The sequence below is a fragment of the Bos grunniens genome, chromosome 18, assembly GCF_055505025.1.
Source record: "Bos grunniens cultivar Pamir isolate PY7600 chromosome 18, Bosgru_T2T1.0, whole genome shotgun sequence".
NCBI lineage: Eukaryota > Metazoa > Chordata > Mammalia > Artiodactyla > Bovidae > Bos > Bos grunniens.
In genome coordinates, this window is record NC_141182.1 from 14,615,956 (window position 1) to 14,641,452 (window position 25,497).

General features: G+C 58.5%; 2 protein-coding genes and 1 non-coding gene across 7 annotated transcripts; all 3 read left to right on the plus strand.

The window, feature by feature from the left end:
• The first annotated feature begins 691 nt into the window (after positions 1–691).
• RPL13 (ribosomal protein L13) lies at positions 692–2,864 on the plus strand. The gene is made up of 6 exons (XM_086350402.1): positions 692–722; positions 898–1,018; positions 1,118–1,259; positions 1,460–1,633; positions 2,104–2,160; positions 2,681–2,864. Exons 2-6 carry the CDS (start codon positions 915–917, stop codon positions 2,837–2,839), a joined length of 636 nt encoding a protein of 211 aa, XP_086206528.1. The 5' UTR covers positions 692–722; positions 898–914; the 3' UTR covers positions 2,840–2,864.
• Positions 1,321–1,404, plus strand: LOC147353106 (small nucleolar RNA MBII-202). Its single transcript, XR_015146727.1, has one exon. It is a non-coding gene; the product is annotated as a small nucleolar RNA MBII-202 (small nucleolar RNA).
• A 7,992-nt stretch (positions 2,865–10,856) lies between the features above and the next one.
• On the plus strand, positions 10,857–23,154 carry CPNE7 (copine 7). Of its 5 annotated transcripts, none has more exons than XM_086350400.1 (15): positions 10,857–11,206; positions 13,138–13,320; positions 14,650–14,724; positions 14,924–14,998; positions 15,363–15,446; positions 15,886–15,975; positions 16,237–16,335; positions 16,602–16,688; positions 17,078–17,137; positions 17,716–17,849; positions 18,218–18,272; positions 18,681–18,732; positions 18,798–18,931; positions 21,874–22,110; positions 22,617–23,154. In XM_086350400.1, exons 1-15 carry the CDS (start codon positions 11,033–11,035, stop codon positions 22,725–22,727), a joined length of 1,650 nt encoding a protein of 549 aa, XP_086206526.1. In that variant the 5' UTR covers positions 10,857–11,032; the 3' UTR covers positions 22,728–23,154. The 5 variants fall into 5 exon arrangements, with proteins under 5 accessions (XP_086206526.1, XP_086206525.1, XP_086206524.1 ...); XM_086350398.1 differs by having other exon boundaries at positions 10,890–11,206; positions 22,015–22,110; XM_086350399.1 differs by lacking the exon at positions 16,602–16,688 and having other exon boundaries at positions 10,862–11,206; positions 22,015–22,110.
• The last annotated feature ends 2,343 nt before the right edge of the window (positions 23,155–25,497 follow it).

The window sequence follows — 25,497 nt, forward strand, 5'->3', positions numbered from 1 at the left end:
ATTTTCCGTTAGGAAACTCTTAACGGTGATCAGGTTTCGCGAGAGGAATCTTGGCGATTGCCGTGAGGGTATGAAAGGAAGGCGGTTGCTGGGCGAAAAGGCTTACACATGGCAGATGTGCTGGCGTCGTCCCAGGCTGACCCGGGAACAGGAAGGCGCCAGGGTCCAGGGGGCGGACGCCTGCCTGACTACTTGGTGTTTTTATGACGCTCATCTGCGTGGAAGGCAGTGTGCACAGCGGAGCGCCGGCCACCCGCGGCCGGCCACGGTTCCTAGTTCCACACTGCGGGCTACTCGCCACCAGCGGCCGGACCACAGACCTCTGTGCGCCCAGGCTCCGGGCGACACGCTCGGGGCGCTCTGGACGCTCCTAAGTGCGCGCTCCGCCCACAAGGAGGGTGAGCGGACTCCACGCGGCGTCCGGCATTACAGCTTGGGACGCGGAGGGCGAGGCCTCCAGTGGCGTACTAGCAGGCTGGCAGGCCAGAGATTCGCCAGACCCAGACAACCGCTGTTCCCACAGCATGAACCACAAGAACGCCGGCAACAAAGCGCCATATCTGCCCGCGCCGCGAAGACTGCCGGGAAGGCATGGACGTCACTCTGTGGCCCTGGCTCTGATTGGTCACAAAGCTCTGACGCTTCTGATTGGCCGGGCCCACTACCATCCCAGGGTGCTCTGGGGCACTTCCTTCTTTCCCGGCCGTGAGCCCTCGGAGGAGGTGAGTATACGGGAGCTCGGCGCCATCGCTGTTATCCGATCCCATCTGGCTCCATCCGCCGTCCCCGGGGTATACCTGTCGCCAGCGGCGTCGGGCCTTGGCCCGTGCTCTGTGCGCGCGCCGACGGGACTCTGCTTCCAGACCTAACTCGCTCCCCGTCTTACCCGCTCGCCAGGCCTTTCGGCCGCAGCCATGGCGCCCAGCCGGAATGGCATGATCCTGAAGCCCCACTTCCACAAGGACTGGCAGCGGCGCGTGGCCACGTGGTTCAACCAGCCGGCTCGCAAGATCCGTAGGTGAGTGTCCGGGAGCGAGCGCGCCCTTCCAGTCCTCCGCGCGCCGGGCACGCTGCGGGAGGGCGGACAGTGACCCCCGCTCGGCTTCTCTCTGCGCAGACGCAAGGCCCGGCAGGCCAAGGCGCGCCGCATTGCCCCACGCCCCGCGTCCGGTCCTCTCCGGCCGGTGGTGAGATGCCCGACGGTCAGGTACCACACGAAGGTTCGTGCCGGCAGGGGCTTCAGCCTGGAGGAGCTAAGGGTGAGTGTCGACAGCCCGTGTTCTGAGACCCACTGGTTGTTCCTCGTGGCACATAGCCAAGTGATGACATTCTCCGGAATCGCTGCACTGCCATGATGAAAGTGCATTTGAACCCTTTTCCATCTGACGGCTGGGCCCTCCTGGTGTAGGGGGTGGGGGTCAGGGAGTTTTCGGGGCTTTAGCTGTTTCTGTCGGGGCAGGTGGCCGGCATCCACAAGAAGGTGGCCCGGACCATTGGGATCTCGGTGGACCCGAGGCGGCGGAACAAGTGCACGGAGTCCCTGCAGGCCAACGTGCAGCGGCTCAAGGAGTACCGCTCCAAGCTTATCCTGTTCCCCAGGAAGCCCTCGGCCCCCAAGAAGGGAGACAGCTCTGTGAGTAACCGGCTCCCACAGCGCCCAGCGGGATGAGGGTCTGGAGGTCTCACTGTGGGTCTAGCTGGGCTGCAAGGACAAAGTACCTGTCTGCAGCTTCCTATCTAAAGCAGGGTTGCCACGCAGAGGAGTAGAGAGAAGATAAATAATGTGGGAGAAAGCCTCTGAGGAGCCTCAAACTAATTGCATGAAATGTGGGGATTCACTAAGGGCAGGAGTTGGAGCCAGCTTTGTTAAAATTGAAAGTGTACTGCGTGTTAGTAATCTTTGTATGAGATCAGCAGTGCCCATCTATATGGGTTGCTGGCAGTCATTCTCCCTGCATCCCTGGTTGATGCGTGGGTGTCTCATCTGACCCTGCCTACCTTTACTCAATCGGGCAGGAATCCACAGGCCCTCAGGGGTGACAAGTTTGGGGCTCCTTGGGAGATGAGCTAAACTCACCTGACTCCCTTCTCATTGACAAACAGGCTGAAGAGCTTAAACTGGCCACTCAGCTGACCGGACCTGTTATGCCCATACGGAACGTAAGTGGGCATGTTGGGAGAACCATGGATCTGGGGTTGGATTGGAGGGATTCTGTGTGGCAGCCGGGGCCCATGTTGAGATTTACTGGTTTGTGAAAGACCTACGTGCCCTGAGGAGAGTCAGCTGCATCCAGACAGATGGGCTCCTTGAGGAAAGCTTAGTCGCCCTCAGTTGTTTCCCTCTATGTAGAGTCCTTTCCACTCCCTGATGTTTGGGAAGCCCAGGCTGGAGGCAGCTCTCCATGCATGTTTGGTGATCCTATAGCCTGACCAGCAATTGACAAGGCCCTTGAGGCTCCTGGGAGTGGGAGGTGGGGTGGGCCTGAGCCCCTACACCCACCTTGTGTCCAAGCCCCACCCACCCTTCACATAATTTGGGCACTAGGTTCTGAGTTGGGGGTTACTTTGAACCAAGGAGGTACTGTCCTACTCTCTTGGTGGCCTCCAGTTAGCTTTACTCTGGGCGGATTCCCCTCCAAGGCCTCTCAGTTTGCTGACAGTTCGCTGGGCTCCCTTCTAGGTCTATAAGAAGGAGAAAGCCAGAGTCATCACAGAGGAGGAGAAGAACTTTAAGGCATTTGCCAGTCTCCGTATGGCCCGCGCCAATGCCCGGCTCTTTGGCATCCGGGCGAAAAGGGCCAAGGAAGCCGCAGAACAGGATGTTGAAAAGAAAAAATAAAGTGCTGTTGGCAACTTGTGATAAACCTGCAGTGTCCATGTGACCTTCGTTGTGTAAGGAGCCAGGGCCTGGGGGGGCCTCCTCGAGGGGGACCTGAGGTGTGTCTGACCTTTGTTGCAACAGAGCTGTGGGGGAAGCAGCTTTGGTACATGGGAGGCTTGTGCTTAGTAAGTGTTCTTGTCTGGATCCGCCAGCCCAGGAGGTGCTGTGTGTTCCTGTTACTATTAAAATACTATTTTCACATCTAAAGCTGACAGTTTATAAGGCGCTAATTTAACGTGTACACTCTGTATTGAAAATTCACGACCTGTCAAGGGTCAGCTGGTGTGGAGGCCTGGGGATTGGAGCCTGCCTCATGATCCATCCATGAAAGAGGGCTCGTGGGGCGCTACCTCTGGATGGTCCAAGCCGTGGTTCCATTTGCTTTGTGTTGGGATCCTGGTGAGAGGTTGGGAAGGTGACTGCCTTCCTGTTGGAGCCCTGGCTACAGTGCTCACAGAGTGAAGGATGCAGAGGCCTCCAGGTGTGCAGGGCCAGGGGCTGCTATGGTTAGTGTCCACTTGGGCAGAACTGTGGGTTTTAGGGACGGATAACCATAGTGGGTGCACTGGTGACATCGCCTGTATCTGTAAGGGGTGCTCCGGTGATCATAAATTGTAGGAGGCTAGCACTGATTTCGGAGAAGGCAATGGCACCCCACTGCAGTACTCTTGCCTGGAAAATCCCATGGGCGGAGGAGCCTGGTAGGCTGCAGTCCATGGGGTTGCACAGAGTCGGACACGCCTGAAGCGACTTAGCAGCAGCAGCAGCATTAGTTTGGTGGTGGTTATAAAGTTTATTTTGTTTTTCCCCTGATTATTTTAAGTTACAGGGTATTTTAAAAGATTTGAAATTTATTCTAATTTCTAGTTGATTCAAATTGTTTTCAGAGAAACTATAGTCATTTTAGATTAGGCTTTTGGTTTTTTGTACCCCTTTAAGTTGTTAGTCGCTCAGTCATGTCCAACTCGTTGCAACCGCATGGGCTGTAGCCCGCCAGACTCCTCTGTCCATGGGATTCTCCAGGCAATAATACTGGGATGGGTAGCCATTCCCTTTTCCAGGGGATCTTCCTGATCTAGGGTCTCCTTCTTTGCAGGTGGACTCTTTACTGCCTGAGCCACCAGGGATGTTCAAGCCAAAGAGCAGAGTAAGGGACACCGTGTAAAAGAGCTGATGGTCCTCTTTATTTAGGTCTCATATAGGTGGTTGCACTTGCTATTTTTCTTGTGTGCTTTCAGGGTGTTACAGAGGAAAAATAAGGTCTTTGTTTCATAAAAGATCCAGATGTAAAGGGAATCCGTGAGAAGCTATGACCTCCCTTATCCAATCTCCACCTCAATCGACAGTGGTTTGTGCCTAGTTCTAGGAATTTACCAGTGTCAGTATTCTTTTTTGCTGCTTCAGCAGCTTAGAACCAGACCAGAGGACAAGGAGTGAGCTGCCTAACACAGGGCCAGCCTGGCATTGACCATCTTGGGGACCGTAGAAGCTGATGACAAGCAGGTGCTGGGTGGAGAAGTTAGAAAGTGAAAATGCAGGGAGTTTTCAGGATGGAGAACAGGCACTCAGGCGTTGAGCACCCACTGTGTCCCAGGAACACAGCAGTAACCAAAACAACCCTAGCTCCACAAAGTCTTATCGCAAAACTTTTTGGCGTTTTCTTTCTGAAAGTCCTTTGGCTGGCTCGCCAGTGTGTGGGCACATGTCAGCCTTGGGTTGCAGTGGTGACTGGCTACAGTCACCAAGGTACAGGAGGGCTGGGGAAGGGCCTGCTGCAGGCCATCAAGGGAGGGGCTGGCCTTCCAGATTCTTTGGGCCCACCGTCCTGGGGAAGGCTCAGGGCTTTCTTGGGCGTCGCCTTTGGGGCAGTGGGAAGCTGTGTTAGACCTTGGTCCTGTCACCCTCCAGCTCTGGTGCCTCAGCTGGGCTCCCCTCCTTTTTAAGTCCCACTTGCAAGTGTATGAAACATGGTGTATGGTTAGTTATTGCTGCTTTGAAAATTTCACCAGGAAGGATGGTGCTTCCTGGGGAAAAGGAGGCAAAACTGGGTCACTGTTTAAAGGGACTGAGGGCAGAGGGGCTGTGAGCACCATCCAGGCAGCTTCACCAAGAATATCCTCAAAGCCTTCACGTGAGTCAGGTATAAAACCAGGTCTTTGTCACCTGGAAGTGCCACCCCATGGACACTGCTGCTGCCTGTCTTCTTGGCCCATGCTGCCCTCATCGATGGGACTGGAAGCACAAGGTGACCTCCTGACCTAGCCACTGGTTCACTGCCATGTGTCTGTCCTGTCCCTTCAGTGTGGGCTGGACCCGGCAGCTTGCTTCTTAACAAGCAAAGTAGCACGCTGAGATTGGGTTAAAAGGTGCAGAGATCTCACTCACCCAGTGAAGCAGGTCACCATCCCAGAAGCAGCAGTGTCGGTATCAGGTGCCCAGGGTAAGGCCTTCACAGCGGGACTCCTGGTTAGGGGAGCCGAGAAGCAGGGCAGCTCGTCCTGGACAGTGTCATGTGTTCCAGCTGGCCCTGCGCAGGTTCACAGGGGCTGCAGGACCGAGCTAACGGCAGAGGGGCTCAGACGGCTCAGCTAACTGCAGGCACTCCATGCCCTATGGTCCTCTGTGCCCTGGAGACACATGAGCCTGGAGGGTCAAGGGAGGTGAGAGAACTGGGTTCTGGGTAGGGAGTGAGGTCTGGGTAGAGTCCCACTGCTGTGTGACCTCACAAAGGCCATCCCCCTCTCTCAGCCTTGTCAGTGACACTAAATGTTCAGACCAGCTGTTTGCAGAGTGGGCAGCAAACCCCTGGGGGGAGGAGTGGGGGCTGGTGGCTGATTGTTGGAAAATACCAAAATGACAGACATGTCTTTGGAGGAGGGTTGAGAAAACAATGGGAGGGGGAGTTCCCCGCTTCACTCGGCCCCCCAGTGCTGCCTCTGGTGGAATGCCTGTGTCTCAGCACACTCAATTGTGACTGCGTGTATGCTTGTGTCTCACTGTATCTGTCTCCATTTGATGTGAGTATGTGTGTGGTGGTTGGGTGCGTGGGACAAAACATGTTTGCCGTGTGTGATAATGTGCACACGTGTGTACATATGTATGGCATACTCTGCTCTTCTGGGACAGCAGCGCTCTGGGCTCACCTGTCTCATTTTTAAAAGTGAGACTTCCCTGTGGTCCAGTGGCTGAGACTCCACACTCCCAATGCAAGGGTCCATCCCTGGTTGGGGAACTCTGCCACATGCTGCAACTACAGATCCCATGGGCTACAGTTAAGACTTGGTGCAGTCATTAATAAGTGTAAGAAATGCTGTAGAGTCAAAGCGATGGTTTTTCCAGTAATGTATGGACGTGGGAGTTGGACCATAAAAAAGGCTGAGCGCCAAAGAATCGATGCTTTTGAACTGTGGTGCTGGAGACTTGAGAGTCCCTTGGACTGCAAGGAGATCGAACCAGTCAATCCTAAAGGAAATCAATCCTGAGTATTCATTGGAAGGACTGATGCTGAAGCTCCAGTACTTTGGCCACCTAATGCGAAGAGCTGACCGTGATGCTGGGAAAGCTTGAAGGCAGAAGGGGAACAACAGAGAACAAGATGGTTGGATGGCATCACCAAGACAATGGACATGAGTGAGCAAGTTCCGGGAGATGGTGAAGGACAGGGAAACCTGGCATGCTCCAGTCCATGGGGTGGTAAAGAGTCAGACACGACTGAGCAATTGAACAACAACAAGAGAAATGCCAAATCCTGTAGGAAAACAGTTCTGACAGCAGGGTTCTGAGATAAAGTGACCTTTCTAGGTTAGTCAAGGAAGTACCCAGCCCACAGGTATAAGCTTTTGAAAGCCTTGTCAGCCCCACCACCTCCTATTCTTGAAACTTAGACAGTTTCAGCGTGCCTTCCAGAGCCTCTGGAACAAGCCCACTGGGCCCTGGGAAGGACAAGGTGGAGGGTATGGTGATGGCCTTGCCTGAGCAGTGCGTCACTTGGACACAGCCTGGACATAGCTCTGCTCCCCTCCCAAGGGGCTGAGCTTTCTGGCACTTGCTCAAGGCAACCCATCTGATGCTGAGGGGGAGAATTCCCAGAAGCTCAGAGCCAGTGCTGGGGGTGGAGCATGTTCAGCCAGGCTTTAAAGGCTGAGTAGGAGCTGGCTGGTGGTGGGGAGCCAGTGTAAGCAGGGTTCTGTGGCTTGAGAAGCAAGTTGTCTAAAACAAGGATGCTTTATTGTTGCTCCAAAAACTGGTGATGTGGAAGCATTTAAAGAGATAGAGATTGTTATTGTTCAGTTGCTAAGTCGTGTCCACCTCTTTGCGACCCCATGGATTGGAGCATGCCAGGTTTCCCAGTCCTTCACTATCTCCTGGAGTTTGTGCAAACTCATGTCCATTGACTTGGTGATGCCATCCAACCATCTCATCCTCTGTCACCCCCTTCTGCTGCCCTCAATCTTTCCTAGCATCACAGTCTTTTCCAACGAGTCAGCTCTTTGCACCAGGTGGCCAAAGTATTGGAGCTTCAGCTTCAGCATGGGGTTAGTTAAATACATGAGGAAGGGTCGCTTCTACCCTGCTGGCCCCCTCAGATATCCAAGCACCCAGGGTGGGCGGATAGGGAGATGCACGCGGCAGACCGTTTCCTAAAGGACCAGATGGTGAGCATTTCAGGCTTTCCAGGCCACAGAGTATCCCTCTGCTCTTGCAGGGCGAAGCTGGCTTCAGACCGTCCGTGAACACACAGGATGGCCATGCTCCAGTAAAACTCTAGTGGCAACTCAGTGGCTTCTAGACTAGCCTCAGGGGTTGAAGTGCCCCATCCCCCTGCTGTTGGCCTCAGCTTATCGAGGTAGAATGTCCCTTCAGGCTGCCAGAACAGAAACACCATAGACTGGGGACTGGGGGTGGGCGGGGGTTGGGGGGAGCAGGAGGCTTATAAACACCAAATACTGAGTTCTCACAGCTCTGGAGGCTGACTACAAGATCAATCAAGGTGCCAGCAGATTTGGTATCTGGTTCACACATGGCAGAGGGGTGAGGGAGTGCTCTAGGGTCCCAGTTACAAATGCAGTGGGGCTCCACCCTCGTGACCTAAGCACCTCCCAAGACCCACCTCCTAGTGCCACCACATTGGGGGTCAGGATTTCAACATAAAAGTTTTGGGGTAACACTGTCGATGGCATGAAAGACGGCAATACAATGTAAAGAAAAGCAGTTACTAAAAAACTGCACACAGGAACATTTATTGAGTACCTCCTTGAACCTCTTTGAACATTTATTGAGTACCTACTGTGTGCTGGGCACAGTGCTAGGCCCAGGAACTCGGCTGTCAGGTGGGGCAGAGAGTCCCCATGCCTGTGATCTGAGGAGCCAGATGTAGGAAGGGCCCTAAGGGTGGGAAGCAGCTTGTAAAAACTAATACAAACAGATTTGTGTGGGAAAAAAAGCTGGAGGGATAAACATGAAAGTGTTAACAGTGTTTCTGCCTGGGTGCTAGAATTTCCATTTTTTTTTAATTGCATATCTACATTTTTTAACTTTTCAACAAGGAACATGTGTTATTATTTCCTGTACAGCAGTAACAACAGAATATCTGAAGGTGGGGATCTCACTTCCTGCGTCTGGCAGCTTGAGCTCTCCCCCCCACCCCCCACCTTCCGGGCCCTCCCCTGTCCTGAGGCCTTTGTGGGCTGCTGGGTGAGGAGGGGCAGGTGGATCCTGCAGCCCAGTGGCCTCTCTCGGGCTCTGGAGAATCTCTCCGTTAGTGCTGCATGGAGCTGCCCTGCCGGCCTCCTCTCCAGGTCAGCTCTGGAGCTGAGCCCAGGGCCACCCTGCAAGGCAGGGAGGGGCCTGTTGCTGTGAGGCTGGGCAGAGACCCCAGTTATTTATTGCTAAGTCATTTTCGACTCTTTTGTAACCCCATGGACTGTAGCCCACCAGGCTCTTCTGTCCATGGGATTTTCCAGGCAAGAATACTGGAGTGGGTTGCCATTTCCTTCTCCAGAGGGTCTTCCTAACTCAGGGATTGAACCCATGTCTCCTGCTTGGCAGGTGGATTCTTTACCATTGAGCCACCAGGGAAGCAGAGACCCCAGGTCCATTAAAATCTCTGGACCTCAGAGACTTGAATCCCCAAACTCTGAATTCTCTTTTCCCTCTCCCCCGGGGGTGGCAATACGAAGTTACTGTGGTGCTGTGTGTGATGATTAAGAGTTGAACTGTGGCGGGGTGTAAGCTCTATTCTCCTATTGGTGGGCTGGGCGGCCCCTCCTTGTCTGTGAAATGGGGCTGCAGTGGGTTAGTAGCTACCACATCACAGTTAGCATGAACACATGCATTGGAAAGGGCTGTCCTCAGGGCTGGCAGGGGAGAGGTCCCAGGGAAGTTCCCAAAGCTGACTCTGAGCCTCTGGGCATGCCAATGTGGGGCTGGGTGCCCATCTGAGCCTCCACTCTCCTGGGGTTTTGTATTAATCCCATAAAACTCAGAGAGGCCAGAAGCCTTGGCCAGGGTGCAAGTGGAACTTGGGCCCCTGCAAGCCAGTGAGTCCCCATGAGCCCAAGAGCACAGCTGATGGGCTACAAACACGGATTCTGGGAAGCCAGGCCAAGAAAGATGCGGGAGCTGGAAGGCCCAGAGTGGCTCCAGGCTGGTAACTGTCTACAGAGAGAAGCCAGCCCTCCCAACGGCTGGTTTCTGAAGCTGTTGGGACCTGGGCCAGCTTCTAGGACGGGGGACATGGAGGGTTGAGGCAGCAGAAGGAGGCACCAGATTGGCCTGCAAAGAATTCCCCTTCTTGCAAATTGGGCACAAGGTCTTTGCCTTGCAGGCACCCTTGGGGTATGAGCCTGTATCCCACCACTAAGGATGCTGTCCTCGGCATCGCACCTGTGGAGAACCCTCCTCTGAGCCTGGGGTGCAACCTTCCACTTTCCACCTCCGCCTGGGCAGCATCTTTGTCCTGTTGTTGGTGGGGCTTCCGACCCCAGGAACTTCTGGAGTCCTGGTGACCAAGGCTCAGCCCGAGCTCACAAGAGCCCAGTGTGCCCGAGACCTGGTTTCTGTTCCCCTGGCCCTTGGATCCCCTTTCACCTTAAACCCCCTTCCTGTCTCCCACCATGGCTTTTGGCCAGGTCTGTGCCCTATTTTTAGGCAGAAACTGGCAAAGAGAATGGACTGGGAGGTGGCTTCTGCCTCCACCAAACACCTCCTCTTCCACACAGCTTCACTGCAAGCACAGGGTGGTCCAAGGTGAGGGTGAAGCTCAGGACGAGAGGGGCCCCTCCCAAGGAGCCCAGGTCTGTTCTGATTTGAGTGCAGCAGACACATGTGGAAGGACCCCAGACCCTGACCCTCAGTGTAGACACCCCCAGGACAGCAGGGGTTGTACTGGCTCCCGGACAACAGGCTCTGGGAAGGCAGACCCTGTTCTTCCTGCGTCCAGTCCCAGCCCCAAGGCACCTGGCACACGGGAGGCGCCCAGCGCACAGGGGGTGCCCACCACATGCTTGCTGACTGAATGATGCCTCACTAAATGCAGCAAGGCCTGGGGTTGGGGTCTCAGGGATGGGGAGAGGTGTGGATTTGGTGCTAAACTGGGCCTCTGCTGGGCCCTGGCTTTCCAGGGGGGCAGCCTGCAGGGACCTGGGGCCCATGCCTAGGGCAGCAGAGAGCCTCCTGACCTGAGCAGGTTTCCACATGCAGGGGGCCCCGTGGGGCTCTGGTCATCCTGGGAGGGCCCACCCAGTTTGGACCCCAAACCTCTCCCACTGGGGATTTGAACCCGTGGAAACCCGGACATCTCGAAGGGGGATGGGGACGGAGGGGGATGGGGACGAAGGGCGGGCTAAGGCCACCGCTCAGCGCCCACTCCTCCCCACCAGGCTCCAGGGCCCCCTCTCGGCCCGGCCCCGCCTAAGCCCCGCCCCTCCACTGCCCCCTCCTCTGTCCCACCCTCTCTGACACCCCCTCCTGCAGTTCCCGTGCCGTGGCTGCTGCGGGAGCCACGTGTGCCCGCGCCGGGCTGGCGTGCCGGGAGAGAAGCGCGGCCACGCCTGGCCAGGCCATCATTTCCCCGCGCGGCCGCGGCGCCGACTGGCGGACAACCGCCCCTCGGTGGGCCCAGGCGGGTCCCGGAGCGCGGGAGCTGGGAGCATGAGCGCGGGCTCAGAGCGCCGGGCGGCGGCGGCCCCCGGGGTGGTGCCAGCGCCCTGCGCCTCGAAGGTGGAACTGCGGCTGAGCTGCCGGCACCTGCTGGACCGCGACCCGCTCACCAAGTCCGACCCGAGAGTGGTGCTGCTGCTGCAATCGCAGGGCCAGTGGGTGCAGGTAGGGGCGCGGGTAGGCGGGGGGTGGGGGCCTGGAGCCGCGGACGCGGAAGCCGAGAGGCTAGTGGGGTGCAGAGCAGGGTCACGGTGGGGTTACCTGGTCTAAAGATGGGTGCCCTGGAGCTGTGGGGTTGAAGTGTAGGGGCTGGGTTGGAGGCGAAACCACGAGAGGGGCTCCAGGTAGAGGGAGGGAGCCCTGGAGTGGAGGGTGCGACCCCGGGTCCGGGAGGGGGCTCCGGGGCCAAGTGAAACACCCAGACTTGAGGGAGCCGCAGGGGCTCTCCTGTGGGGCACAGAGGGGAGTAGGGGACACGGGGCTTTGACCGAGGTCAAGGGTCCACCCCGGGCCCGCGGGGCAGCCGGGAGCACCAGTCCTCCGCCGGGTCCGCATTCGTAGGGCGGAGACAGCGCACCGCGGGTCCCACAGGAGGGTAGCCAGGCGCTCCGGGAGCCAGGACTCCATCTCCGAGACCGGGACGCCCCGCCCTAAGGGCTCCCAGCCTGGCGCCTGGCTCTCTAGTTCGGGAAGAGTCGAAGCGGTCCCGAGCGGCCGCGGGGTGGCCTGGCGAGCGCGGCGCGTGCGGCCGGGGTCGGGGCAGCAGCGGACGGTTCGCAAGCCTCGCGGACCTGGCTCTGGGCGCGTCCCGTCTCTCGGCTACGCGGGCTTCCCGCTAGTCCCGGGAGCGGCCGGGGCGCCTGCGCGGGGGCGGGCGCTTCACCCCAGACCTGCGCTGCCAGAGGGCGGGCCGCGGGACTGCTCAGACCTCTTTGCGCCCCACGAAGCGCTTTTTCCGCCACCATCTCACGTGAGACGCGTGGCCTCACCTCGGAAGGGCAAGAAATCGGGGGCGAATAGGTGAAGTCGGGCATTGAGCCCCCGGAGAGCTGGGGGGCCGGAACTCGGACCCGAGTGCGCCCCAGCCTCCAGTGCTCCCCCTGCGACGGGTCTGTCCGCGCACGCGCGTCCCTGGCCTCGGTGGCCGCATACAGCCGGGGCGGAGGTAGGGAGGTTAGGGGCACGTCGGGGGTACAGCCACTGAGGGTTGCGCAGTCCTAGAGATGCGCAGCTCCAGCTCCCTGGACCGCACTGCTCCCTGGCTGTGACCTTGTGCTGTTTTTTGTCATCTCCGGACCACCAGCCTCCTGGCCTGAGAAACCCTCCAGTCATCGACTTCGGGGGCAAAGGATCTCCTGGAGGGGTCCAAGCCCCCATTAGCCTTCATTGCTTGGCCTCAGCGCTCCCTGGGGCATATGTCCCTTGAGGAAGCACATAAACACCCTCATCTGGGATGTGGGAGTTTGTGGGGCTCTGGAACAGGGCACAGAAACCTACCTCCGCAGCCCAGTTTGCACTTTGATGGGTTGGGGCCCAAGTTGGAGGAAAGAGCTGAACCAAGGGGTTATCTCTGCAATCTGCACGCCCCCCACCTCCCCGCCCCCCCCCCCCCCCCCGCAACTCTGGAGTCTCCATGCCTGCCCAGCTGGGTGCTGGCAAATGATCTCTGCTTTAAGGTTTGCCCAGCCAGGTTCCAATCCAGCTCTGTCCCTGACTTGGGGTGCCCTTGGACACCCCTTCCCTTCTCTGAGCCTGCTTCCCCATCTGTGGTGTGGGGATGGAGGAGGCCATGTGGGCATGAGACGAGAAGCTGTAGCCTGTGGGGACCAGAGAACTGTGCCTTTATCTCAGGGAGGGAGGTGCCTGGGGTTCTGGGGAATGACCCCCCCCCCGGGGGGGCAACCGGAAGCCTTGAAGCAACAGATGGGTCTTCCCACAGCACAACCGGGATGCAAGTCCTCCAGGACCACCTAAGGGCCGGTGGGTGGGACAGGGAACCCTGCAGGCTACAGCAGAGGCAAAGGGTCTCCGGGCAGTGCCCCGGTAGAATCTTGTCCCCCTCCTCCAAGGGTCTGCTCACCCAGGGCCGCTTGCAGGTGGACAGAACCGAGGTGGTCCGGAGCAGCCTGCACCCAGTCTTCTCCAAGGTCTTCACGCTTGACTACTACTTCGAGGAGGTGCAGAAGCTGCGCTTTGAGGTCTACGACACCCATGGGCCCAGCAGCCTGAGCTGCCAGGAGGATGACTTCCTGGGGGGCATGGAATGCACTTTAGGGCAGGTGGGTGCCCCATCCCCATGCCCTCAGAGGAGGAGAGCAGCATGGGCACCTCAGCGGGTGCAGTGGTGGTCTGGGAACTGCAAGATTATGCACCAACTGTGTACCAGGTGTTCTGTCTGACTCCTAGTTGCTTCTCCTTAAAAAAAAGTCTTTTAGTTAATTTAAAAAATGTAATTTGGAACTGGGTAATATAGTCATATGGATCTAAATTCAGAAAATGTAACAGGCATGCTCTGGGTGTCTCCCTCCTGCCCTGCCCCCAGGTTTGTTACACCCTTCTGGAGAGAGGTAGTCTTATCAGAGCAAAGGGACATATAGTTTTTTCTCTATATATACACTTTTAAAAACACAAATGACATACACTGCTCTGCAGCTCGCTTCTTCACTTCCACGACATAAGGGAGCCCTTCCCTTGCCTGTCTCCATGGCAGTGACTGGTCTGAGGGACCCTGCATCCTCCAGTAAAGTCATTCCCATTAGCTCTATGATTGTCAGTGAAACAACAGGTCTTGCCTTGAGCCAAACTGCTCAGCGCAGGCTCTGGGCAGAACACTCCATGTGTCACACATTCGATTCTCGTGAGTACTCTGAGGGCTTTTTAATGAGGTATAATTTACATACAGTAATATGTGTAAACCTCTAAGGTTGGGCTTGATGGGCTTTAGACAGTTGTATACACCTGACCACCACCAGATCACACAGCACATCTTTGTCATCCAGCAGGCCCCCCTGTTCCTCTCAACCCCCTCCCCCAATAGTTTTGCCTGTTGTAGAACATCGTGTCCGTGAATCACACAGTATGTTCCCATTTGTGTCCGACTTCTTTTCCCCGACATGAAGGCATGTGACTCATCTCCATTGCTGCCTGGGGCAGAGACGGCTGGGTTGAGCCTCTGTCAGATAAGAGGACTGAGATTTCAGCAGGGTCCACCCAATGCTGGCCACCCACTTTCCTCACATGCAGGGACACACATGCACGGACATCAGTGTGCAAACATGCATGCACCTACGGGTGCAGGTCCATGGACACGTGTATGGACACGTATGTCTGGATATACACGTAAACTCTGCATTATGGGAAGGCCGCCCAGTGCCACCAGGTCTGCAGGGCCGGCCAAAGGTTTGGACCCTGGCTTCAAATCCCAGTGGTGGTCCTTCAGTAAGTCCCGGACCTCTGCCTGAATCTCCACTTCCTTACCTAGGTGGTAGGTTGGGGAGCCAGGCCACCGAGGGTGACTGGGGTCACTGGGAAGGAGACGGGGAGGCCCTGGGCGGGGTTAGAGTCCCCAGGGAGCAGGTGCGGACCCTCCCTGACCCTCTGACTTCCAGATCGTGGCCCAGAAGAAGGTGACCCGGGCACTGTTGCTGAAGTTCGGCAGGAACGCGGGCAAGTCCACCATCACGGTGAGGCCCCGCCTTCCACCGGCCCCTCCCCTGCAGGCCCCGCCCTTTCGTCGCTGAGGCTGTGGGGGACTAGACCCAGGCTGCCGAGGTGTCTAGGCACCTCCCATAGACTAGGCTGCAGGGCGGAGAAGGGTTGGAGTGGGCCGGCTGAACCCCGAGGCCCGCGAGGGGTCAGGCCTCTCCTGCCCACTCCATCCAGGTGATAGCCGAGGACATCTCCGGGAACAACGGCTACGTGGAGCTCTCCTTCAGGGCCAGGAAGCTGGACGACAAGGTGAGGGGTGCTCCCCTGGAGCCCAGCTCTCCCTGCTGTCAGGGGGTGTCCACGAGGAGAAGACAGGTGGCCGCGGAGTGGGACGCACTCAGAGCCAGGGCAGCTGTGCTGCTGTCGGGGTCCTGTTGTGTCACTGCCCTCAGTTCATCCTCATAGCTTCCTGTGACAACGCTCAGGGGCTCAGGGAAGTCCCTGGGCAGACAGTGGAGAAACTGGTGGGAGCCAGTCTCTGGGCTGGAAGTGCTGGGGAGCTAGGGAACTGGAGCAGGATGCTCTCAGGGAGGGCTGGGCCCTCACACCCGGGGAGTGGCAGAGCCTGGCCCCCAACCCACCTTGCCAAGCTCATCTTTTGCTCCTCTGCCAGGACCTCTTCAGCAAGTCAGACCCATTCCTGGAGCTATACCGGATCAATGATGATCAGAGCGAGCAACTGGTGTACAGGACAGAGGTGAGGGGGTCCCCGCCCAGCACCCGAGGGTAGTGTGAAAGCACAGAGAGGGCAGCCCCTGACCCTTCCTGCACCTCCCTGCCCGCCGTAGCTGTAGGGGCCTTGATCCCCAACACCGCCCGCCATCCCCCTTTGAACAGGGAGCAGCCAGGCGCGGGTGGACCTTGTGACCTAGAGTCAAGGATCTGCATTTGTTGTGACTACCTGCCCATGAAACAAGATCCCAGTGACAGCAGTGGGAAAGCGTTTCCTTTTGAGATAAATTGAGTTTAAAAAAGGCTATGTAAGGAAAGGAGTCCAGGTGGTCCCAGAATGTGGAGGAAGCTACAAAGGGGCTTCTGGATGGAACGAGGTTCGGAGATGCAGCTCTGGGCTCCCAGGGTCCTGCCTGGAGCCTGAGGCCGGGGCCCCTGAGCCGCCTGCCCCTCCCGGCCCACAGGTGGTGAAGAACGACCTGAGCCCCACCTGGCAGCCTTTCAAGGTGTCTCTGAGCAGCCTGTGCAGCTGTGAGGAGTCGCGGCCTCTGAAGGTGGGTGGGGCTTTGCGCCTGGAGGATGGGGATGTGGCTGGGAAGGGGCGGGGCGGGCGGTTGGGTGGGGCCAGCCCCACCAGACCACACCCTCTTGGAGTTGAGATGTGCGGGGGGGTGGGGGGTGGGGTGGGGCGGGGGTGGGGGTTAGGTACTGGAGAGGAGTGGTTGCGGAGGGGGCGGCCTACGTGCAGGGCCATGGAGACGCCAGGCCTGGGACCCCAGAGGGGCAGGCGGGCTGAGGAGTCCTGGGCTCCGCAGGGCCTCGTTTGGGATTATGACTCCCGCGGAAAGCACGACTTCATTGGAGAATTCTCCACCACCTTCGAGGAGATGCAGAAAGCCTTCGGGGAGGACCAGGTGAGCCGGCCTGTCCCCAGAATGCTCTGGGGCGCTGGCCCTGGGCTGAGTTCCCCAAAAGTGCTTGTGATGGCTTTAGAGAGGCTAAAGATGATGACAGAGCATGACAGCCACGCCCACCAGGTGGTCAGAGTAGGGATCACCGGCCTGTGTGGGACAGACAGCCGCCAATGGGCAGGGCTTCAAGGCCTCCCCGGCCCCTTTAGGGTGGGGTGTTGGGGGCTGGCACTCTGGGGTGGGGGTCTCTGCCTGTCCCTGTCCCCCAGGCCCAGTGGGACTGTGTGAACTCCAAGTATAAGCAGAAGAAGCGCAATTACAAGAATTCTGGGGTGGTCATCCTGGCAGACCTGAAGGTGAGCCTCAGCCCAGGCTGCAGACCCTCCCCTGCCCACCCAGGGTGTGGGGTTGGGGGGTAGTCCTGCTTCCACCTGAGCTCTGCGGAGAGCAAGCTCAGCAGTGGCAGGCCATTCCCTGGAATCTCCCCCATTGTCAGATGGACTCAAGGGCTCTTGTGCCCCCAATGCATGGAGGTGGGTTAGGAAATGGAGGGGAGGGGGAAACAAGAGAATAGATGATCGGGGGAGATGGGCATGCAGACAGCCTGAGGGCCAGAGAGGCAGGGACTGAGGCTGCCAGGCTCCTGCCTGCCCCAGCTGCCCTGGGGGACGGCAGGTCCCAGCAGCCCCAGAGGCCCTGCCCTGAAGCCCCGGCCTGAGTCTCCCTGGGGTGGGGTCCCTGGAAGCTCTACAGGGTGTACTCGTTCCTGGACTACGTCATGGGCGGCTGCCAGATCCACTTCACGGTGAGTCCGCACCCTCCACACCGCCTGCAGGCTGCATCCCAGAGGATGGGGGGGTCAGCGCCTGGCCCCACTCAGAGCCCGTTTGATACCCGGGGTGGATTGTGCAGAAAAGGCCCTTCTGCAGGGCTTGCAGACCCCTTCCTTGTGACCCCTCTGAGCTTCTTCAAGTGACAGCCAGAAAGGCTTGAGGGTAGTGACTTGGCGGGGGGAGACACGGGACCCCATCTCGGGGATTAGTCCTCCCAGGCCCTGCCCAGCCCCTCCCTCCATCCTCGACTGCAGGAGGAGGTGCTGAGGGTCCACTCTGACTGCTCCAGCTCCTTGGGGTCCCTGGCTGGTGTTGCCGCAGAGGCGCTGGCTGCACCTGGGGACCCAGGAGCTTTGGGGTTGGCCTGTCCCTTCTCCTGTGACTCAGCTAGCACAGCGTCAGACCCTTGGGCTTATAGCCCCCGGGTTTTCTCACATCCCTGGGCAAGCGGCTTCCCCAGGCCTCGGTGTCCTTAGCTGTCAGATGGGGTGCAGCTGCCACCCAGGCCAGGAAGGAGGGCTCCAGGCTCACAACGCCATGGCCTCTGCAGGTGGCCATTGACTTCACGGCCTCCAATGGGGATCCCAGGAACAGCTGCTCCCTGCACTACATCAACCCCTTCCAGCCCAACGAGTACCTGCAGGCCCTGGTGGCCGTGGGAGAGATCTGCCAGGACTACGACAGGTGCGCTGGCCTCCCATGCCTCCTGGGCTCTGCAGGGGTCATGGGTCAGCACCTCAGGGCCTGAGAAGGGAGATGGGGCAGCCCCCCACAGGGGTCCGAGTCCTTCTCACAGACACAGAGCAGTAAACTGAGGCCATGTAGGGGTAGGGCTCTCGAGGCCTAACGAGTGATGGGGCCAAGGTCCCTGCATCCAGTCAGCACCACCCCTGCCTGCCTGCGAGCCTGGTGGCCTCCTCACGGCTCTGGGCCTTAGTTTCCCCCATGTGGTTCGGGGCACCTGGTCTCCTGGCTCTGCTGGTGTCTCCCCGAAGCCCCCGTTCCCTCAGTGAGGTCAGGAGCCCTGGGTGATGAGGCGGCCTCTCTTCCAGCGACAAGAGGCTCTCTGCTTTGGGGTTTGGAGCCCGGATCCCTCCCAAGTACGAGGTAGGAGAAAGCCCGGGTCCCAGGACCCCAGGGGAAGCAGTGCCATGTGACGGGCAGTGGGGCAGGGGGTGGGGACCTGCCTTTGACCTCCCAGCAGTAGTGTTCTCGGTCAGCCCTGTGGCCCTGTGAGAAGGAGGACCTTCGCCTGGAGTTTTCCGCTTAGAAAGGGTGTTTGGCTGGCTTGAGCAGAAAGTTTGGGGGTCGGGGAATTATTGGCTAATACATCTCAGAAGCTCCGGGTCCCCCTGGATCCAGGGCTGGCCTTCTGCCCTCTGTCCCCAGTGACCCCCTTCCACACAGGATGTGTCACATGGTGGCCCCGGGGGCTCCAAACCTACCTCTCTCAGTAGTTGGGGGGGGGGGGGCGGTGCTAGGAGGTGGACCCGCTGACCAGTCCCTTCTGCCCAGGTGTCCCATGACTTTGCCATCAATTTCAACCCCGAGGACGATGAGTGCGAAGGTAGGAGCGTGAATGGCCCAGGGTGGGGGTGCGCTGGGGCCGTGCTCACACCCCTCCCCCCACAGGGATCCAGGGTGTGGTAGAGGCCTACCAGAACTGCCTGCCCAGGGTCCAGCTCTACGGCCCCACCAACGTGGCGCCCATCATCTCCAAGGTGGCCCGCACAGCCGCGGCCGAGGAGCGCACCCGTGAGGCCTCTGTAGGTGCCTAGTGCCAGGGCCGGTGTGTGAGGAAGGGCGGCCCGCCGCTGGGGAAGAGGGAAGGGTCAGGTGGGGCGGGGCCGGGAGGTGGGGCGGGGCCGGGAGGTGGGGCGGGGCCGGGAGGTGGGGCGGGGGTGGCCGAGGGAGGGAAGAGGGGTCGGAAGCAGGAGTCCCGGGTATCTGGACCTAGGGAGGCCGGGCGTGGAGACGCCTCGAGGGCCCCAGAGCCAGTGAGCTGAGCACTCCTCTCTGCCCAGGAGATTCTCGCCCTGGAGGCTGATCTGCTGTCTGTGGTTCTGTTACACATGTATTGTTATTTTGTTTGCATTGTCTTTCGTTTTTTTTTTTTTTTTGACTGCACTGTGTTAGCTTGTGGGAATTTAGTTCCCCGACCAGGGATTGAACCCAGGCCCGGGGAAGTGAAAGTGCACAGTCCTGATTCACTGGACTGCCAGGGAAATCCCTCTTCTTAATTCGCACAAGTGGTGAGATGCTAAAGGCCGCCTCCTGCATTAGGGTTCTGTAGACCTGCCTGAGGCACGACGACTCTGTTGTCTTCCTTTAACCCTTTATTCTGGGGGAAAAAAAAAAGAATAGTCAACTTTATGAAAGAATAACCCAAACCCAACACCTTTGGCCCATCCTTTCCCTGGACTCACTGGTCAGCGACTTCTTGCCCTGTTACCTCCTCCTACTTCTCTTCCTCCCCTGCCCCCATCTACACATTGGTCCTGTCTTCCCTCTGAATCTCTTGAGAGCAGGCTGCTGGCTTCCTGAACCTCACTCTCCCCTCCAAGTTCTTGGTGTTGATCTGCTCACAAGATCCTGTACAGTACGGCTTTGCAGTCTCACATCGAAGACGACCCCTCCTCTTGTCTCACCCCAGCCTCCATCTGTCCCCATGTGTCCATGTTCCTCAGCGTCCCAGGACCCATCCTTCCCGTGTTCTGGTCTCCTGATCTGTTTTTTCCCCTTTGTTTTAAGGTACCCTGCAGCATGTTAGTTCCCTGACCAGGGATTGAACCTGCGCGCCCTGCAGTGGAAGTCCACTGCACCACCGGGGAAGTCCCTGTGGTGGGACTAGGCTGTTGCTCTCAGCCTTGCTCCATCCTTGGGACTTGCCATTGCCCAGTCCCTGGTGGTCCCTGGTCCCGTGCCCTGAGTGGGGGTGGCTCTCCCAGGCACACAGCCCCCAAAGTCAGGGTCACAGTGTCGCCTCCCACCCCTTCTTTCCTCAGATCCAGGCGTTCTCTTCTACAGTCACTGCACAAGTATCAATCTCAGGTGGTTTAATTTAGATCTGATACTTTAGTCATATAATATGCTCCAATTTCATTAATTGCCAAAAGAATAATAATTTTATTACAATATTATTTCTGGTGTAGAATCCAGCCTGGAGTTAAGGATTACATTCAGCTTTTATGTTCTTGTATTGTTTTGAAGCAAGTTTTAGACATAATTTCATCTGTAAATATCAGTATAAACCTCTGAAAGAGGTACTGCTGCTGCTGCTGCTAAGTCGCTTCAGTTGTGTCCGACTCTGTGTGACCCCATAGACGGCAGCCCACCAGGCTCCCCCATCCGTGGGATTCTCCAGGCAAGAACACTGGAGTGGGTTGCCACATCCTTCACAGTAGGGTCCCATTATCACACCTAAAGACAACATCAGTTCCCAAGTATTAAGTGTCCAGCCATCTCGTCCACACTATGGTGGATTTTCCAGGAGGCACAGGGTTAAGATAAGGGGCTGGGCCTGACAGTGGGTGTGGCCATCCTGCTGGGGACCCCTGCCTTCTCCTACCGGGTCCCCTTGCCATCCCCTCGTTAAAGAGATCGGCATGTGCATATAGTAGTGCCCTGGCTGGAGTCTGCTGACCATGCCCTTGTGGTGGCCTTCATGTCCTGTCTGATTCCTCTGGGAGGGGCTGAACTCTGGGGGCCTCAGTTCTGCCTCTGTTCTTGCTGGGGCTCAGGCCCTTCTTAGCTGCTTGAGGTGGATGTGGGCGGAGGCTGGGCGGCATCTGGGACCCCCTTCCCTGAGCCTCCTCTTGAACTTTGCCCTCACCCGTCTTCCTGTCCCGCGGAGAAGCCCTGTCCCTTCTGGCTGACGCCTCCCGGGGCCCCGACTGCAGTGGTCCCGGGTTCAGGTGACGCTTCTGTCGCAGGCGGTGATGGTGTGGTGTTTGCATTGCTGGCAGACGCAGGGCTGTGAGGTCTCAGTGGGGTGCCGCCCCTACTCTGGGGGTGGGAGGAGGGTGTGTGGGGCTCAGGGCGGGGCCAGGCACTGTGGGAATCCACCAGCCCTAGACAGGAAACTGCCCATCCCCCTGGTCTGGGGGCTCAGAGGGGGTCCCTGGGAGAGGGTGCCCACTCGGCCAGAGCTGGGCAGGCTAGGGGATAGTCTGGCCGGCCTTCCAGTGTTGCAGCTCTTCTGTGTTTTCTCGTGCCCAGATTTTTAGTAATGATTGCTGAGTGGTTTTGTTTTTTTCACACTGGAAATGGACCTTTATTTGAAACAAGCCCCAGTCTGTCATGCGCAGACACACTGGGCACCTGGCCAGGCTGGGCCAGAGTGTGTTGTTTGAAATCTCAGCGTCTCTTCAGGGTGTGGGAGCCCCTCCCCGCCCAGGGCTGATGATCACTTCTCCTCTGGCCTCAGACCTGGGTCAACCCCAGGTCCCCTAGCCTCGCTGTCCCCACCTGTAAGGTGTGGCCATATCCACCTCCGGGTTAGAGGAAGCACGTGGTCACAGCTCACTGTGATTCCATGTGTGTGTGTGCACCTGTGTACATGTGGTATGCTTCTGCGAATACATTTTTTAGAAAAGCTTGGCAACCGTGGTCACCCCCAGGCGGTCTGCTTGGTGGACTTGGGGTTCGACTGGGGGAGGTGCAGCGGCCCTGCAGGGTCCCCACGGCCCCTCCTCCGCTGTGCCCCCAGCAATACTACATTCTGCTGATTCTGACGGATGGCGTGGTGACCGACATGGCGGACACACGCGAGGCCATTGTGCGCGCCTCCCACCTGCCCATGTCCATCATCATTGTCGGGGTGGGCAACGCCGACTTCACTGACATGCAGGTGCTAGACGGCGACGACGGTGTCCTGCGCTCCCCACGCGGCGAGCCCGCCCTCCGCGACATCGTGCAGTTTGTTCCATTTCGGGAGCTCAAGAGCGTGAGTGCCTGGCGGGTCCCTTGGCAGCATTGCGGGGGCGACAGGCTCTGAGCCCCCACCCCATCCTGAGCAGTTTCAGCCCCTAGAAACCTTTGCACTATGAGAAGCGTCACATGGACGCCCCAGAGGGCAGGGTGCCCCTCAGGCAGCCACCTCCCTGGCTTTCAAGCCTCTTTGTGACACAGTAGGAACTCTGTGTCACTTGGACACACACTCGCAGCTTCACAGGAGGACCTGGGCCATGGAGGGGCCTCGGCCGCTCTGCCCCGTGCCCAGAGCAGGGTCACACCCACCCAGATGGCTGTCTGTGCCCCCACAGTGACAGCAGGGGCGGACTGCCCAGCCACTGCGGTCTCAACCTTAACACAGGCTCACCTGCCTGCCCACTTGGTGAATTCCTGGTTGTGGTCCCTGGAGCTGGGGGCTCTAGGGAAGGGGGCTGGATGTGAGTAGGTGGAGAAGGGGGGCTGGGGGACTGGCTGGAGGCACCGTCTCCCCACACCCAGGCGTCCCCCGCGGCATTGGCCAAGAGTGTGCTGGCCGAGGTGCCCAGGCAGCTGGTGGAGTACTACAGCCACAAGGAGCTGCCTCCAAGAGACCTCGGCGCCCACGCCTGAGAAGCCAGCTTGGGCTCTGCTCTCTGAGGACCCATGGGGCGGCCAGGACTGTGTCCACCGTCTGCCTCCAGCATCCTCCACCCGATTCCCCAGGGGCCTCCCATCCTGCAGCCTAGGCCCACCCTCGGCTCCTGTGACCCTGCTGCCTGGTGGGCTGAAGGGTGCAGAGGTCCCATGGGCACGCCTAACCCAGCCCCAGCCTAGTGGGTGGGGAGGGGCCTGGGGGACAGCTCCTTTGCTTCTGATCTTCACTGGGGAGAGTCAGAAGGCCGTGCCCTGTCTCTGAGAAAACCCCGGCCCCCCAGACCCCTGTCCCTGCAGCCAGATTCCTCCTGGTCCCAGCTGCATCCGCCCTTGTCTCTCTGTCTCTGGGGTCTGCGGGGGCGGGGGAGGGGACTTAGGCAGAATAAAGTGTCTTGTCCTTGCAGCGGCTTTGTCCCTTCACTGCCCCCCCCCCAGCAGAGGACCGCACCCCACTGGAGGGGTGGGGCACGGTGTTTCTGTGCCCTGGAGCCCCGCATTAGAGTAGGGAGCTTCTCAGCAGGTTCCTCAGGTCCTTCCTGGACTGAACCAAGGACCCTGCTGGGAATGAAAGGGCGCAGGGGGAAGTGCTCCACCCTGGGAAGGGCCAGTCGGTGCGATGGCCACCCGAAGCCAAGAGCCTCCGCTGTTCCCTGCCTGAAGTCTGTACCAGCTGGGCTCAGGTGGAGAGAGCTCCAAGCCCTGGGCTTTATGAGGGCCTTCTGGGTGCTGCGTGCTTTATGCTCCTGTCAGGGGAGGGGGCAGCACTTGCAGTACCTCCCAGCTCTGTGGGCATGGGTTTCAGGTTGAGATTTCCCCCTAAATTATCTTGTTTGGGAAAAACAGACTGTTCTGACCCTGAATGAGGCCCACCCACCCCTGCCTCTATCCATCCGTCCATCCATCCATTTTGGGGGCCTATTTTTAGCTCCTGATTCATCTCTTGTTCAGCGGGGATAATGGGCATCGCCATGGTAACCTGGCTACCGCTGAATTTTGGAAGGGCTGATTTTGGTCTCTTTGGGGGTGAGAGGACACCAGAGATGCAGCCCCCCCCCCCATTCACATCTGGGAGGCAGCAGGAATGCAGGCTGGGGACACTGTGGCCCTGAGGAGGGAGGGCCAGTGTCAGCAGAACCCAGCCACTGAGTCTTGTATGACTGGGCTGCCCTTTCAGGAGCAGAAAGTCTCAGACAGTTCCTGGGCACTGGTCAGGGGCAAAGCCAGCAAGAGCTGGTCAGCTGAGATCCCTGGGGAGACAGAAGCCAAGAAAAATGGGGGGATGGGGGGTCCATGCACAGCAGTGGCGACAGTGATGGCCCAGGGAGCTGCAGCCTCGATGGGCTGTGGCCTCTTCCAGATCTCGTGTGGCAGGGAGGGGCCAAGGTTCAAGGTCCCAGCCTCTCCCCTCCTCCCTGGAGAGGAGTGGAATCGGGGTCAGGGCCGCTTTCAGGGGATGCCCTCCTGGGGCCAGAAAAGGTGTGGATGGAAGGACCAGGGGAGGCAGCCATGGGACCTGGCCTGTGGGCGGCTCGGCTGGGCACAGCAGGTGAGGGGGAGCCGCTGGGGGGGTGGGGGCAGGAAAGCATCAGCCAGCTCAGCTGTAAGGACGTGAGGAGTTTTCCAGCCAGCGCCCAGCCCAAGAAGGCAGCCAGCTCTGCCCAGAGGCAATAAAATAATGAATTGATTATGGTCCAAGGTGGTTCAGATGGGCACCAACCGCTCTCACCTCCTTGGTAACAGCAGCCCTGCTCTCTTCTGGGGGCCCATCTCCTAGTCCATATATTTAATGGGCCTGGACTACTGTCTGAATCCCAGGGTAGGCACGATGCAGGCCTGACCACTCAGCAAGCGTGCTGTCCCCTGGACACGGTGATTGGCTCCAGGTGGGCACTCCACCTGGATGGCCAAAGGGACTGGGTTCTGCGACTTTTCTGCCAGTTGCTAAGCTGCTGAATGGGCACCAGGAGCAGCTGGTGACCACTGCTGCAGCATGGGCAGGGCCTGCCTGGGAAGGAAGCTGGCACAGAGGAGGTGGACAAAGAAATGGTGCCAGAGTATGGGGACCTGGCTCCTCCCTTTCCGCTCAGACCAACTGGGGTCAGAGATGGGGCTTCTGTCTCTTGCCACTCCCAGATTCTGGCCCACAAGGATGGCAAATATTCCCAGTTCACAGACAAGGAAAGCAAGGCTCAGAACAGTTGAGTGACTTGCCCTGAGTCACACAGCTGGCAGTGGCAGAAGCAAGACCCACCAGCCCCGTGCAATTTCTGGACTTTCACCTTTCAATGCAAGACCATCCATCAAGGGTTCTGGAATCCAGATGGGCTTCTAGGGAGGGAAGCCCGAGACAGGATGGTCAGAAATCCTGGCAGCTGATGTGGAGACCTGCAGACGAGACGCCAGCCCCTAGTTCTTCATCACCACCCCTCCTGGGGATGCAGCCTCACTCTTGCTCACAACAATTGCATGTGGAGTCTGTGGGGTTCAGAGCAAGCTGACCTGAAGGAAGGCATCAGCCAGCTCAGCTGTAAGGACGTGAGGAGTTTTCCAGCCAGCGCCCAGCCCAAGGGGCTGCTATGGGAGGCAACTGGGCCTGACTGTCTTCAGAGGTTGCTCCAGCACGCTTCTTGGAGCAACTCCTTCTTGCAGGATGGGCTTGGGATTCATGTAAACCTGCGGTGGCCAATGACTTAAGCACCAGTCCAGAGTTAGGTTGGGCACCTGGTCCCACTCTCTTCAGCCTGCA

Bases quoted from the DNA above. Each gene is read 5' to 3' on its own strand.
- CPNE7 (XM_086350400.1), top strand. From the start codon at position 11,033: ATGAGCGCGGGCTCAGAGCGCCGGGCGGCGGCGGCCCCCGGGGTGGTG. The intron at 13,321-14,649 runs GTGGGTGCCCCA...TCTGACTTCCAG, and splicing joins TGGAATGCACTTTAGGGCAG to ATCGTGGCCCAGAAGAAGGT. The intron at 14,725-14,923 runs GTGAGGCCCCGC...CACTCCATCCAG, and splicing joins CGGGCAAGTCCACCATCACG to GTGATAGCCGAGGACATCTC.
- RPL13 (XM_086350402.1), top strand. From the start codon at position 915: ATGGCGCCCAGCCGGAATGGCATGATCCTGAAGCCCCACTTCCACAAG. The intron at 1,019-1,117 runs GTGAGTGTCCGG...CTCTCTGCGCAG, and splicing joins CCGGCTCGCAAGATCCGTAG to ACGCAAGGCCCGGCAGGCCA. The intron at 1,260-1,459 runs GTGAGTGTCGAC...CTGTCGGGGCAG, and splicing joins TCAGCCTGGAGGAGCTAAGG to GTGGCCGGCATCCACAAGAA.